Source organism: Heptranchias perlo, chromosome 19 (assembly GCF_035084215.1).
Source record: "Heptranchias perlo isolate sHepPer1 chromosome 19, sHepPer1.hap1, whole genome shotgun sequence".
NCBI lineage: Eukaryota > Metazoa > Chordata > Chondrichthyes > Hexanchiformes > Hexanchidae > Heptranchias > Heptranchias perlo.
Window position 1 is genome coordinate 48,309,247 of NC_090343.1, and position 13,568 is coordinate 48,322,814.

Genomic DNA, 13,568 nt, shown 5'->3' on the forward strand with positions numbered 1-13,568 from the left:
TCAAGTGTATCAGCTATCCTACATGAGAAGTCTCTCATCTGCCTATGGAAAGCTCCATTTCTCACAGTTAAGCATGACAGAAAAAACCCTATCACGTGTATGGCTGTTCTCTGCTGTGGGAAAACTAAACTCTGAAGAAAAACGATATAAACAATGGGCAGCTAGAAGTGGTAGGGGTGACCTGGTTTTGAGAAGCCATTAGCAAGTTGGAAGCCCTCACTTGGCTCCTTTCCAAACTTCCTATAATGATGTCCAGTGGTGAGAGCATTTGGCTTTTATTTCCATATCTGGTTTCTTTATTAGCTGATGATGTGATTGCTTCCCTCATTTTGTAACTGTTTCAAGTGCAAGTCTAGAGCTCCTGAAATATATTTTCCTTACCCACAATAGCTGCCAGTGCATGCAAACTCTTAAAATTAAAATAAAACTTCCAAAACAGTTTCTTTGTTGAATCTGCTGTGTGATGAATGAAAATATTTAGTACAAGAACATGTATAAACTGACACGAGTGGTATAAATCTGCCAAGTCACTAGGAAAAGAAAAAAAAGAGAGGCAAAATATTACAGAGAGGAGAAAAAAAATACATGAATGCAGTAGTTTGCAAAACCTTTTCACACTGCCCGCCCCCCCAGCAATAAATTCTAATAGCCTTTCACAGCCCGTTAGCTATGGTTAGCCTGACAAACAGTGCTTAGTAATATCTCTTAGCTTTTAAATAGGTACCAGAGGCGTAGCAAGTTGTACTGACAGTGGTGAGTTTTGTGAGGGGAGGGAGGTGGGGTCTTGTTTCACAGTATCTCTGGCAAAATGCTGAATCTTATTTTTTTTAAAAAGATCACTATACCGTTTTGAATATGCATTCGTGTGTTACGATTTTATATTTTCCGTACCTTTTTTTCTAAAGGTACCTAGAATTCACTGCAGAAAACACATAGCAATAAAGCATTTAAACCTGTGTGCTTTTTGGCACCTAAAAGTCTGATTTTCTTTTGTTAAAGGGATGAAGGACAGGTCTTCAGGTTTTGTTCACCTTACTCGTTATTCTCACTGAACTTCTTCGCTGAAATTCCTGATAGCTGTGAGACTTTCCATTCCACCAATTCACATCAATAATATTTTAAACAGCTTGATTTTTCTTTTCCTCCAGCATTGTATTTTTTAATTGAAAAAACCCTATTTTATATTATTCCAATCTACACCTCTCCTTTTGCTGCAGTAAGCAATATAGAGGTTAAAAGCATTCTGATAAGTGCATTTCTTTTAGGTGCAACCTTTGATTTCTGTTTGTTTTTGGGGCACCAAGTGGAGCCAGGCTGGGGAAATGTGAGCATCTTCATGTTGTTCATAGAATTTTACAACACAGAAACAAGCCATTCAGCCCAACAGGTCTGTGCTGGTGTTTATGCTCCACAAAAGCCTCCTACCACCTTACTTCATCTAATCCTATCAGCATATCCTTCTATTCCTTTCTTCCTCATGTATTTATCCAGCTTCCCCTTAAATGCATCAATGCTAATCACCCCAACCACTCCATGTGGTAGCGGGTTCCACATTCTAACCACTCAGAGTAAAGAAGTTAAATCACAGATCACCCAATGTGGGGCTCAAACACGCAACCCTGAGATTAAGAGTCTCATGCTCTACTGACTGAGCTAGCAGGACCTGACTTGTCCAACTAGTTTACCGCCATCAGGAATATGCCAAACAGCACTTAGGTATTTTTTCCAAAGCTCTTGCATAGGAACATAGGAACAGGAGTGGGCCATTCAGCCCCTCGTGCCTGCTCCGCCATTTGATAAGATCATAGCTGATCTGTGATCTAACTCCATATACCTGCCTTTGGCCCATGTCCCTTAATAGCTTTGGTTGCCAAAAAGCTATCTATCTCAGATTTAAATTTAGCAATTGAGCTAGTATCAATTGCCGTTTGCAGAAGAGAGTTCCAAACTTCTACCACCCTTTGTGTGTAGAAATGTTCTCTAATCTCGCTCCTGAAAGGTCTGGCTCTAATTTTTAGACTGTGCCCCCTACTCCGAAAATCCCCAACCAGCAGAAATAGTTTCTCTCTATCCACCCTATCTGTTCCCCTTAATATCTTATAAACTTTGACCAGATCACCCCTTACCTTCGAAACTCTGGAGAATACAACGCCAATTTGTGTAATCTCTCCTCGTAACTTAATCCTTGAAGTTCGGGTATCATTCTAGTAAACCTACTCTGCACTCCCTCCAAGGCCAATATGTCCTTCTGAAGGTGTGGTGCCCAGAACTGCTCACAGTACTCCAGGTGTGGTCGAACCAGGGTTTTGTATAGCTGCAGCATAACTTCTGCCCCCTTGTACTCTAGTCCTCTAGATATAAAGGCCAGCATTCCATTTGCCTTCTTGATTATTTTCTGCACCTGTTCGTGACACTTCAATGATCTATGTACCTGAACCCCTAAGTCCCTTTGGACATCCACTGTTTTTAACTTTTTACCATTTAGAAAGTACCCTGTTCTATCCTTTTTTGGTCCAAAGTGGATGACCTCACATTTGTCTACATTGAATTCCATTTGCCACAGTTTTGCCCATTCACCTAATCTATCAATATCGCTTTGTAATTTTATGTTTTCATCTACACTGCTTACAATGCCACCAATCTTTGTGTCATCGGCAAACTTAGATATGAGACTTTCTATGCCTTCATCTAAGTCGTTAATAAATATTGTGAATAATTGAGGCCCCAAGGCAGATCCCTGCGGGACTCCACTAGTCACATCCTGCCAATGTGAGTACCTTCCCATTATCCCTACTCGCTGTCGCCTTTCGCTCAGCCAACTTCCTAACCAAGTCCGTACTTTTCCCTCGATTCCATGGGCTTCTATCTTAGCTAACAGTCTCTTATGCGGGACCTTATCAAATGCCTTCTGGAAGTCCATATAAATAACATCCATTGACATTCCCCTGTCCACTACTTTAGTCACCTCTTCAAAAAAATTCAATCAGGTTTGTCAGGCACGACCTACCTTTCACAAATCCATGCTGGCTCTCTGATTAACTGAAAATTCTCGAGGTGTTCAGTCACCCTATCCTTAATTATAGACTCCAGCATTTTCCCCACAACAGATGTTAGGCTAACTGGTCTATAATTCCCCGGTTTCCCTCTCTCTCCTTTCTTAAAAAGCAGAGTGACATGTGCAATTTTCCAATCTAGAGGGACAGTTCCTGAATCTAGAGAACTTTGAAAGATTATAGTTAGGGCATCCGCAATGTGCTCACTTACTTCCTTTAAAACCCTGGGATGGAAACCATCTGGTCCTGGGGATTTGTCACTTTTTAGTGCTATTATTTTCTTCATTACTGTTGCTTTACTTATGTTAATTTTATCGAGTCCCTGTCCCTGATTCAATATAAGTTTTTTTGGGATTTCCGGCATGCTGTAAATACTGATGCAAAGTAATTGTTCAACATGTCTGCCATTTCCCCATTGTCAATGACAATATCCCCACTTTCAGTTTTTAAGGGGCCAACACTGCTCCTGACCACCCTCTTTTTCCTAATATAACTATAAAAGTTCTTCGTATTGGTTTTGATATCCCTTGCGAGTTTCTTTTCATACTCTCTTTTTGTAGCTCTTACCATCTGTTTTGTGACCCTTTGTTGATCTTTGTATCTTTCCCATTCGCCAGGATCTGTGCCATTTTTTGCCTTTTTGTATGCCCTTTCCTTATGTCTTATACTGTCCCTTACCTCTTTAGTTGTCCATGGCTGGTTTTTTTGGCAAGTAGAGTTCTTGCCCCTCAGGAGTATCGACCGATTCTGTATCACGTTAAATGTTTCTTTAAACATTTCCCACTGATCATCAGTCGTTTTACCCATTAACAGATTTGCCCAGTTTACTGTGGACAGTCTCTGTCTCATCCCATTGAAGTCGGCCTTGCCCAAGTCTAGAATCTTAGCAGCTGATTCACTTTTTACCCTTTTAAACACTACATTGAACTCGATCATGTTATGATCACTATTGGATAGATGTTCACGCACAGTTAAGCCGTTAACTAAATCTGGTTCATTACTCATTATTAAATCTAGTGTGGCTTGCCCCCTTGTTGCCTCTAGGACATACTGCTGTAGAAAACTATCCCGGACACACTCAAGAAATTCGCTACTTTTCTGACAGTTGCTAGTCTGCTTTTCCCAATCTATGTGAAGGTTAAAGTCCCCCATTAAGACCACTATGCCTTTCTTACACGCTTGTCTAATCTCTGCATTTATACAATCTAGCACTTCAGAGCTGCTGCCAGGGCTCCTATATACAACTCCCACTATAGTCTTAGATCCTTTCCTATTTCTCAATTCAACCCATAAGGTCTCCGTTGGCTGCTTACCTCTCGTTATATCCTCCTTTATCATTGAAGTGATTTCATCTCTAATCATTAAGGCTACTCTTCCAAGGCTAGGCATTTTTTTTTACTGTGAAGGAGCATCATGTACAACAGATGGACAGTCTGAATTAATCACACCTCTGAAGACCCAAATAGTGCCTGGTGTTGTAGCTGGGTTCCCTCTCTTTTAGCTATGGGAACTGCAGATGTCCAGGCTCCAGCAGACCTTCATTTGTAGCAGGGGGAATTGAAATAAATAGTGGCACAAGCAGGTTGCGGGGTCTGCATTCAAGCACCACTGATACCTTGTGACAATGTTAAAAAGTGCCTTAAAAGAAGTCCCTGTTGATCTACAAAACTTGCATAGCTCCCAGAGAGGACAAGTGAACATATTATGTTTTACATTGGAAGCCATTATAATCTAGCTGCAGGGTTGAGATTATGGTTACATTACTGTCCCTCACCTGGACAGGCCTTGTGTCTACAGTTTGAGAAACATTGCATTAATGTCATGTTCAGACTGCAAGTGGAGCAGGCTTCAGTGGCCCAGGAATTTGCTGGAAGAAAAAAGGTCGACACCAAGGGTGTAGATCACCCCGCTAACATGGTGTTCCAATGAGTTCTCCACCCCAAGCACCAACCTGCTCCCATCCCACATCCACGTAAATGCCAGCACACCCACCCTACATTGCCAGCACCTGCTACCAGAGAGAAAATGGGAGCAATAGTTAAGATCTGAAGTTGTTGAAGTCAGTATTAAGGACGGAGTGCTGCAAAGTGCCAAGTAGAAAGGTGAGGTGCTGTTCCTTAAGCTTGCTTTGAGTTCTTTGTCTTTGGCTTTCTACACTGTTCCAGAAAGGTCAAAGTGGGGGTGTGATGGCAATTGAAGTGGCAAGCGACTGGGGAGCTTCAGGTTGCACATGCGGACAGAACGGAAGTGTTCTGCGTTTGGCCTCTCTGATATAGAGAAGACTGCACCGTGAGCAGTGAATACAACAAATTATGTTGGAGGAAGTACATGTAAATTGCTTTCTCACCCAGGAGAAGTGTTTGGGACCGTGGATCGTGGTGTGGGAGGAGGGCGAACGAGCAGGTGTTGCATCTCGTGTGCTTGCATGGGAAGATAACAAGGGGAGGAGAGCAGATAATAGGAGTGATGGAAGTATGAACCAGAGTGTCACAGAGAGAACGGTCCCTTCGGCATGCTGAGAGGGAGGGGAGAGAAAGATGCATTTGGTGGTAGTATGTTACTGGAGGTGCTAGAAATGGCAGAAGACAATCTTTCTAATGCAGAGGCTGGTGAGATGGAAGGTAAGGCCAAAGGGACCCTATCACGGTTCTGCAAGGGGTGAGGGCAGAAGCATGCGAAATGGGACGGACGCGTTCAACGCTCCTGTCAACCACAATGGAGGAGAATCTTTGGCTGAGTAAAAAGGAGAACATTTCGGAAGCTCTCGTATTGAAGGTGGCATCATCAGAGCAAATGCCATATTATGGCCCCGATATTGGCAGGGAGGTGGGATGGCAGCGGGGGAGGGGGGTGATTAGGCGCATGGCAAACCTGCATGAACCAAATTTAACCGTTTCCGACGCAACTGCACTTTGATTGATAGTGGTTAATGTTCTCTTCGGGTTTCGCACCCGGCAACTAGCCTGATTGACAGGCTGGCTGCCATCAGGAGCTGCAACACGAGGTGGGGAGGGGGCAAGAAAGAGAGAGCGCCAGACGTCATCCTGCGCTGTAACAGAAGACGCGGTGGGTGGGGGGGGGGGGGGGAGAATGGAAGATCCGGCACTGAACTGGAAGACTCGGGGGGAGGAGAGGGGAAGATTGGGAGGGTGAGATCAGGGGGACATCGGGAGGGTGAAGAGGGGGACATCGGAGCGGGAGACGTAAAATTGAAGTCAATAGGAATCGGGGAAAACTCTCCAGTGGCTGGAGTCATACCTAGCACAAAGGAAGATGGTAGTGGTTGTTGGAGGCCAATCATCTCAGCCCCGGGACATTGCTGCAGGAGTTCCTCAGGGCAGTGTCCTAGGCCCAACCATCTTCAGCTGCTTCATCAATGACCTTCTCTCCATCATAAGGTCAGAAACAGGGATGTTCGCTGATGATTGCACAGCGTTCAGTTCCATTCGCAACCCCTCAGATAATGGAGCAGTCCGAGCCTGCATGTAGCAAGACCTGGACAATATCCCAGGCTTGGGATGATAAGTGGCAAGTAACATTCGCGCCAGACAAGTGCCAGGCAATGACCATCTCCAACAAGAGAGAATCTAACCACCTCCCCATGACATTCAACGGCATTACCATCGCCGAATCCCCCACCATCAACATCCTGGGGGTCACCATTGACCAGAAACTTAACTGGACCAGCCATATAAATACTGTGGCTACAAGAGCAGGTCAGAGGCTGGGTATTCCGTGGCGAGTGACTCACCACCTGACTCCCCAAAGCCTTTCCACCATCTACAAGGCACAAGTCAGGAGTGTGATGGAATATTCTCCACTTGCCTGGATGAGTGTAGCTCCAACAGCACTCAAGAAGCTCGACACCATCCAGGACAAAGCAGCCCGCTTGATTGGCACCCCATCCACCACCCTAAACATTCACTCCCTCCACCACTGGTGCACTGTGGCTGCAGTGTGTACCATCCACAGGACGCACTGCAGCAACTCGCCAAGGCTTCTTCGACAGCACCTCCCAAGCCCACGACCTCTACCACCCAGAAGGACAAGGGCAGCAGGCACATGGGAACAACACCACCTGCACGTTCCTCTCCAAGTCACGCACCATCCCGACTAGATATCGCCGTTCCTTCATCGTCGCTGGGTCAAAATCCTGGAACTTCCTACCTAACAGCACTGTGGGAGAACCTTCACCACACGGACTGCAGTGGTTCAAGAAGGCGGCTCACCACCACCTTCTCAAGGGCAATAAATGCTGGCCTTGCCAGCGATGCCCATATCCCATGAACAAATAAAAAAAAACATCGGAGCAGGTTTCCAAGGAAGGTGCCTTTAGTGTTTGCACTTCATTGCATGCTTTTTTATTTAATGTATTTAGTTTCTTTTTCCCTGATCTGGCCCTTCAGGCTTGGTTTCACCAGGTGTGAATCAGAAGCGGTTGGCAAGCCGCCCAGGTAAGTTTTAAAAAATCTTTCTAATCTCTTCATCTGTCACAGGTAAAGTGCCTTAAATACCTCAATGAGGTACATTTGGCTCTTCAGCGGGACGTCCGTTTTCGGGTCGCCCACGCGTACATAGGTGGGTCCCTGGGAAACTCGGAAGCCGGCGGGTTGGAGTCGGTTTCCGAACCCGGACGGGATTTGCGTGATTTTCGGAGCTTCCAACGCACCGTCATTTGCCTCCTAAAATCACCCCCTATATCTTTATTGCATTTAATTATAGCAATTGTCATAAAGTATGTCTATAATATGTCCTTTTCTCTTGAGGTGGACTGTTGAACTTTAGATAAAGATCTTTTTTGAAGAAAAGTAACTATTGAATATTGTTGTATTATAAAGTGAATGTACTGCTATAATGTGAAGATAGCTTGGAGATAAATAGTGTCATTGCTGCATGTCCTTTTGTGGAATATTGAGAAGTGCCCAATAAGGAAAGCCTTCCTTCTCCAGATTCAGTGAGCCCTGCCATTCCACGCTATTGATTGCTTTTGGTTGGTTTTGCTGATTCAGGGGCCCTTATGTCATAATGCAGTCTGATTTGTTGATCAGCAAGACTGTTCTCCGGTTGTGACATTTATAACGTGCTCTGTCCAAGATCCTGAGATGGATAAGGTCATAAACTTCCACTCTATAAAGAAGGGACCTTGACCATTCAAAGAATGTTCTAGCTGAGCTGGTCACCAGTGGTTTGGTGCAGTTCTTTCCGGTGTTGAAAGGCAAACAGTTTGTTTCCCTGTAACATTCAGAGTTCAAAGCACAGCACAGTACACTTTGAAGGCAAAGACAATGGTTCCTGCTTTATACCTGTGGATTTTTAAAAAATCTTAGTTTGAAGCCATGTTCAGACTCTGCAGAAAGAAATAAATTGAATGTATTTTCTTTGGAAATACTTAAACAAAAGTGCAGTCTTTGTTCCTGCGATAGCTCTGGCTTTTTAGTATATTATTGTCTCTCGGCATTTGTTCAATGGAATTATTTGTAAAGCCTATATAGTTTTTTTTAAATCTCTCATTTTCTATCCCAGTACATTTATATCAGTGACAAATCTAGCGTGAAAGACAGGTTGTTAACCTTTGTGTTACATTTCAGTTTGATTGTGAATGGAATGTTTTTTGGACTGATTTTTACTTCCTTAGCATAGACAGAGCAATAAGTGCTGCTTTTAGTACTTTCTAACGTACAACATTCTCATTTGATCATTTCAATGTCTTTATAGTTTTAGGAAGCATCTCAGCTTTCAGAGATGGAGACTGATGAATTTTAAATACTGAATTTAAGAATTTAAACCTTACCTTGCATCACAATAACGTGAAATGACAGCAAACTTTGTGTTTTGTCGTTCCGTGTAGCACCATTCTGGTAAAGCATTTGAGTTTAATGTGAATCCACAGACTCTCACTGCTTTCACACATCAACCACATGCTGCAGTTCAGCTTAGAAAAGATGATTTTGTTGCTAACAAAGCTGCCCGTCCCTGAGCATGTTTAATCAAGCTCTGAAGAATGAGTCCGAGGAGCTGGCAGATGGAGACCACATCGGCAGTTTGTTGATTTTATGAATTTGCTCAGAAAGGGGAGGAGTTTTTAAGCACAATACGGATTGGCTGCCGTCGTTGATATCAGTTCAATTACCTTCAGTACTGGCTGCGTAACTAACATGATGTTTATTGATTAGATTGAGGCTAGCAGCAGTTTGCTTTTGTAAAGAAAAACTGGACATGCTACAAAGGAGCTTATGATTCTTCTCTCACCTCCAGCTGCCGTATTCGCTCTGTTCTGCTGATACTACTGTAGTTAGTGCTCCTCTGAACTCTCCTCGCGTCAAAACCCAATACATGCTATCTTAACGTACTTGACGCCTCTGCCGTCTAGACTACGGGAGATCAACGTCTCTGCTCTGGCTCCCTGCTTCTTTTATCTGGTTCTACATTTTTGTGAGCTTCTGATTCTGCTGTCGTGTTAAGGATGCTGGCTTCAGCAGTGTAAATGCGAGGATGTCGGCCTCCTGCAATCTGAACGACAAAAGCGGCAAACGTGAAAGTGCCTCGCCACACTTTCCTCCATACATCCTCACTGTGCTGGAGTCATAACTCTGCTTTATCCCCTACTTTTAACTTGTTTTCCCTTCCTCCTATAATCAAACCTTTTAAAAACTCACATGATGTCACGTAATCGCTGCTTTCTGATTTACCTCATCTTCTCCTTGTTTGAAACTATGGTTGGGACTATCCTACTCCGTGCACCTTGGTTTATGTTTCCATGAGGGCCCCATTTTACTGTGCATTAGGTTGGAGACTGGTGAACGAGGAGCATGTTTAATAACGGTAAAGACCACAGCGGGCTGTTGTGAAGCACTGTGCAGATGTCAAATGAAATCACAATACCAAGCAGGGGTGAAACTTGTCACTGAGCTGGATCTATATTGATTTAAGAGCAGTTCTTTCATTTTTATTATTGGGAATTCTAATCAAAAGCAATTGAAAGAGGAATATCTTCAACTTCTACTTTAGTGATAAAACAATGAGTGGAACGGAAAAGAGGAAATCTACTGTTGGAAATAAATTCTCAATACTAACTGGAAAAAAAACCTTGAATTCTTGAATGGATTAACAAGTAAGCCTGTGAAAATATTGATACAAAATGGTATAAAAACATTGGAGAAAGCTGGCAGCAGTGTTAATGTTTAACTACTCTGTGTAACAGAAATTAATTAGTAGGGATCAGCACAACCTTATTACTGCTGCTGTCTGTCCAAAGCCTAGATAGTGAGTAAGATGAAATGGAAAAAAGGGACATATGACAGATGTCAGGTTGATAACACAAGTCAGAACCAGGCAGAATATAGAAAGTTCAGGGGAAGTGAAAAAGGAAGTAAGAGAGACAAAGAGAGAGTCTGAGATTAGACTGGCGGCCAACATAAAACGGAATCCAAAATAGGCATGTAAACCGTAAACGGGTAGTAAGAGGAGGGGTGAGGCCGATTAGGGACCATGAAGGAGATCTACTCATGGAGGCAGAAGGGATGGCCGAAGTACTAAATGAGTACTTTTTTAAATTAGTTCATGGGATGTGGTCTTCGCTGACAAGGCCAGCATTTATTGCCCATCCCCAATTGCCTTTGTGAAGGTGGTGGTGAGCCACTTTCTTGAACCGCTGTAGCCCATGTGCGGTTAGGTAGGAAGTTCTAGGATTTTGACCCAGCGACAATGAAGGAACGGTGACATATTTCCAAGTCGGGATGGTGTGTGACTTGAAGGGGAATGTGCAGGTGGTGTTCCCATGTGCCTGCTGCTCTGATATGGCATCTGACTTTACCAAGGAAGATGATGCTGCCAGAGTCTCAGTAAAGGAAGATATAGTTGAGATACTGGATGGGCTAAAAATTGATAAAAAGAGGTACTCGAAAGACTAGCTGTACTTAAAGCAGAAAAGTCACCCAGTCAGGATGGGATGCATCCTAGGTTGCTAAGGGAAGTACGGGGGAAAATTGTGGAGAAACTGGCCATAATCTTCCAAACGCAATGGAGAATTGCAGAAGTTACACCCTTGTTCAAAAAAGGGCTTAAGGATACACCCAGCAACTATAGGCCTGTCAGTTTAACCTCAGTGGTGGGGAAACTTTTAGAAACGATAATCCGGGACAGAATTAACAGTCACTTGGACGAGTGTGGATTGATTAGGGAAACCAGCATGGATTGTTACAGGCAAATCATGTTTAACTAACCTGATAGGAGTTTTTTGATCAGGTAACAGAGAGGGTACATGAGGGCAATGCAGTTGATGTGGCGTATATGGACTTTCAAAAGGTGTTTGATAAAGTGCCGCATGGCAGGCTTATCATCAAGATTGTGACTCATGGAATAAAGGGGGAAGTAGCAACATGGATACAGAATTGGCTACGTGACAGGAAACAGAGAGTAGTAGTGAACGCTGGTTTTTCGGACTGAAGCGAGCTGTACAGTGGTGATCCCCAGGGGTCGGTGCTGGGACCACTGCTTTTCTTGATATATATTAATGACATGGACTTGGGTGTACAGGGCACAATTTCAAAATTTGCAGATGACACAAAACTTGGAAGGGTAGTAAACAGTGAGGAGGATAATAATAGACTTCAAGAGGATACAGACAGGCTGGTGGCATGGGCGGACACGTGGCGGATAAAATTTAACGCAAAGTGATACATTTTGGTAGGAAGAACGAGGAGAGGTAATATAAACTAGAGGGCACGATTCTAAAAGGGGTACAGGAACAGAGAGATCTGGGGGTATATATGCACAAATTGTTTAAGGTGGCAGGGCAGGTTGAGAAAACGGTTAAAAAAGCAAACGAGATCCTGGGCTTTATAAATAGAGGCATGGAGTAGAAAAGTATGGAAGTCATGATGAACCTTTATAAAACACAGGTTCGGCCAGAACTGGAGTATTGTGTCCAGTTCTGGGCACCACACTTTAGGAAAGATGTGAAGGCCTTAAGAGAGGGTGCAGAAGAGATTTACTCGAATGATTCCAGGGATGAGGGACTTCAGTTACGTGGATAGACTGGAGAAGCTGGGATTGTTCTCCTGGAAACAGAGAGTACTGTGAGGAATTTGATAGAGGTATTCAAAATCATGAGGGGTCTAGACAGAGTAGATTGAGAGGAACTGTTCCCATTGGCGGAAGGGTCAAGGACCAGAGGACATAGAATCAAAGGTGATTGGCAAAATAACCAAAGGTGACATGAGGAGAAACTTTTTTATACAGCAAGTGGTTAGGATCTGGAATGCACTGCCCGAGGGGGTGGTGGAGGCAGATTCAATCATGACCTTCAAAAGGGAACTGGATAAGTACTTGAAAGGAAAAGATTTGCAGGGCTACGGGGATAGGACGGGGGAGTGGGACTAGCTGGATTGCTCTTGCATAGAGCTGGCACGGACCCGATGGGGTGAATGGCCTCCTTCTGTGCTGTAACCTTTCAATGATTCTATGAAATGTCTACAGTACTATCTTCGCTGCAAGAACTGGCTGCTTGCAAAATTCATGCAAAACGTGCACACATAGTGAGTTAGAGTTTCAAAATTACAATCTGGATTCTTTGTTGTTTCGTAGTAGGTATAGCACAGGAGGAGGCCATTTGGCCCATTGTGCCTTTGCCGGCTCTTTGGAAAAGCTGTCCCACTCCACTGCTCTTTCCCCGTAGCCCTGTAAAATTTTTCCCTTCAAGTATTTGTCCAATTCCCTTTTGAAAGTTACTATTGAATCTGCTTCCACCGCCATTTCAGGCAGTGTGTTCCAGATCATTACAATTCATTGCGTAAAAAAATGTTTCCTCATGTTGCCTCTGGCTCTTTTGACGGTCACCTGGTTACCAACCCTTCTGCCACTGGAAACAGTTTCTTCTGATTTACTCTATCAAAACCCTTCGTGATTTTGAACACCTCTATCAAATCTCCCCTTAACCTTCTCTGTTCTAAGGAGAACAACCCCAGCTTCTCCAGTCTCTCCAACTAAATATTGGGAAGACCAAGGCCATTGTGTTCAGTCCCTGCAACCAACTCTGTTCCCTCGCCACCAACTCCATCCCTTTCCCTGGCCACTGTCTCAGGCTGAACCAGACTACTCTTAACCTCAGTGTCCTATTTGACCCTGAGCTGAGCTGCTGACTCCATATCCTCTCCATCACCAACTACTTCCACCTCTGTCATATCGCCTGCCTCCACCCCTGCCTCAGTCCATCTGCTGCTGAAACCCTCATCCACACTTTTGTTATCTCCAGACTGACTTTCCAATGCTCCCCTTGCCGGCCTCCCACTTAACACCCTCCATAAACTTAAGCTCATCCAAAGCTCTGCTGCCTGTATCCTAACTTGCACCAAGTCCCATTCACCTATCATCTTTGTGCTTACTGACCTGCATTGGCTCCTGGTCCAGCAACCACCTCGATTTTAAAATTCTCATCCTTGTGTTCAAATTCTTCCATGGCCTCGCCCCTCCCCATCTCTGCAATCTCCTCCAGCCCTACGACCATCTGAGATCTCT

General features: G+C 44.0%; 2 protein-coding genes across 3 annotated transcripts in view; one reads left to right on the top strand and one right to left on the bottom strand.

Moving 5' to 3' along the window:
• The window catches only part of gcnt7 (glucosaminyl (N-acetyl) transferase family member 7), a 39,243-nt gene extending 30,067 nt beyond the window's left edge, over positions 1-9,176 (bottom strand). The window contains exon 1 of one of the 2 annotated variants that reach the window (XM_068000728.1): positions 8,845-9,106. In XM_068000728.1, coding sequence (XP_067856829.1) covers positions 8,845-8,920 — 76 coding nt within the window. In that variant the 5' untranslated portion in view covers positions 8,921-9,106. Of the gene's footprint in view, positions 1-8,844 lie in introns of both variants that reach the window. The other variant, XM_068000729.1, reaches the window with a different exon arrangement.
• Positions 1-13,568, top strand: part of rtf2 (replication termination factor 2) — a 158,407-nt gene that overhangs the window by 86,170 nt on the left and 58,669 nt on the right. The window lies entirely within an intron of this gene.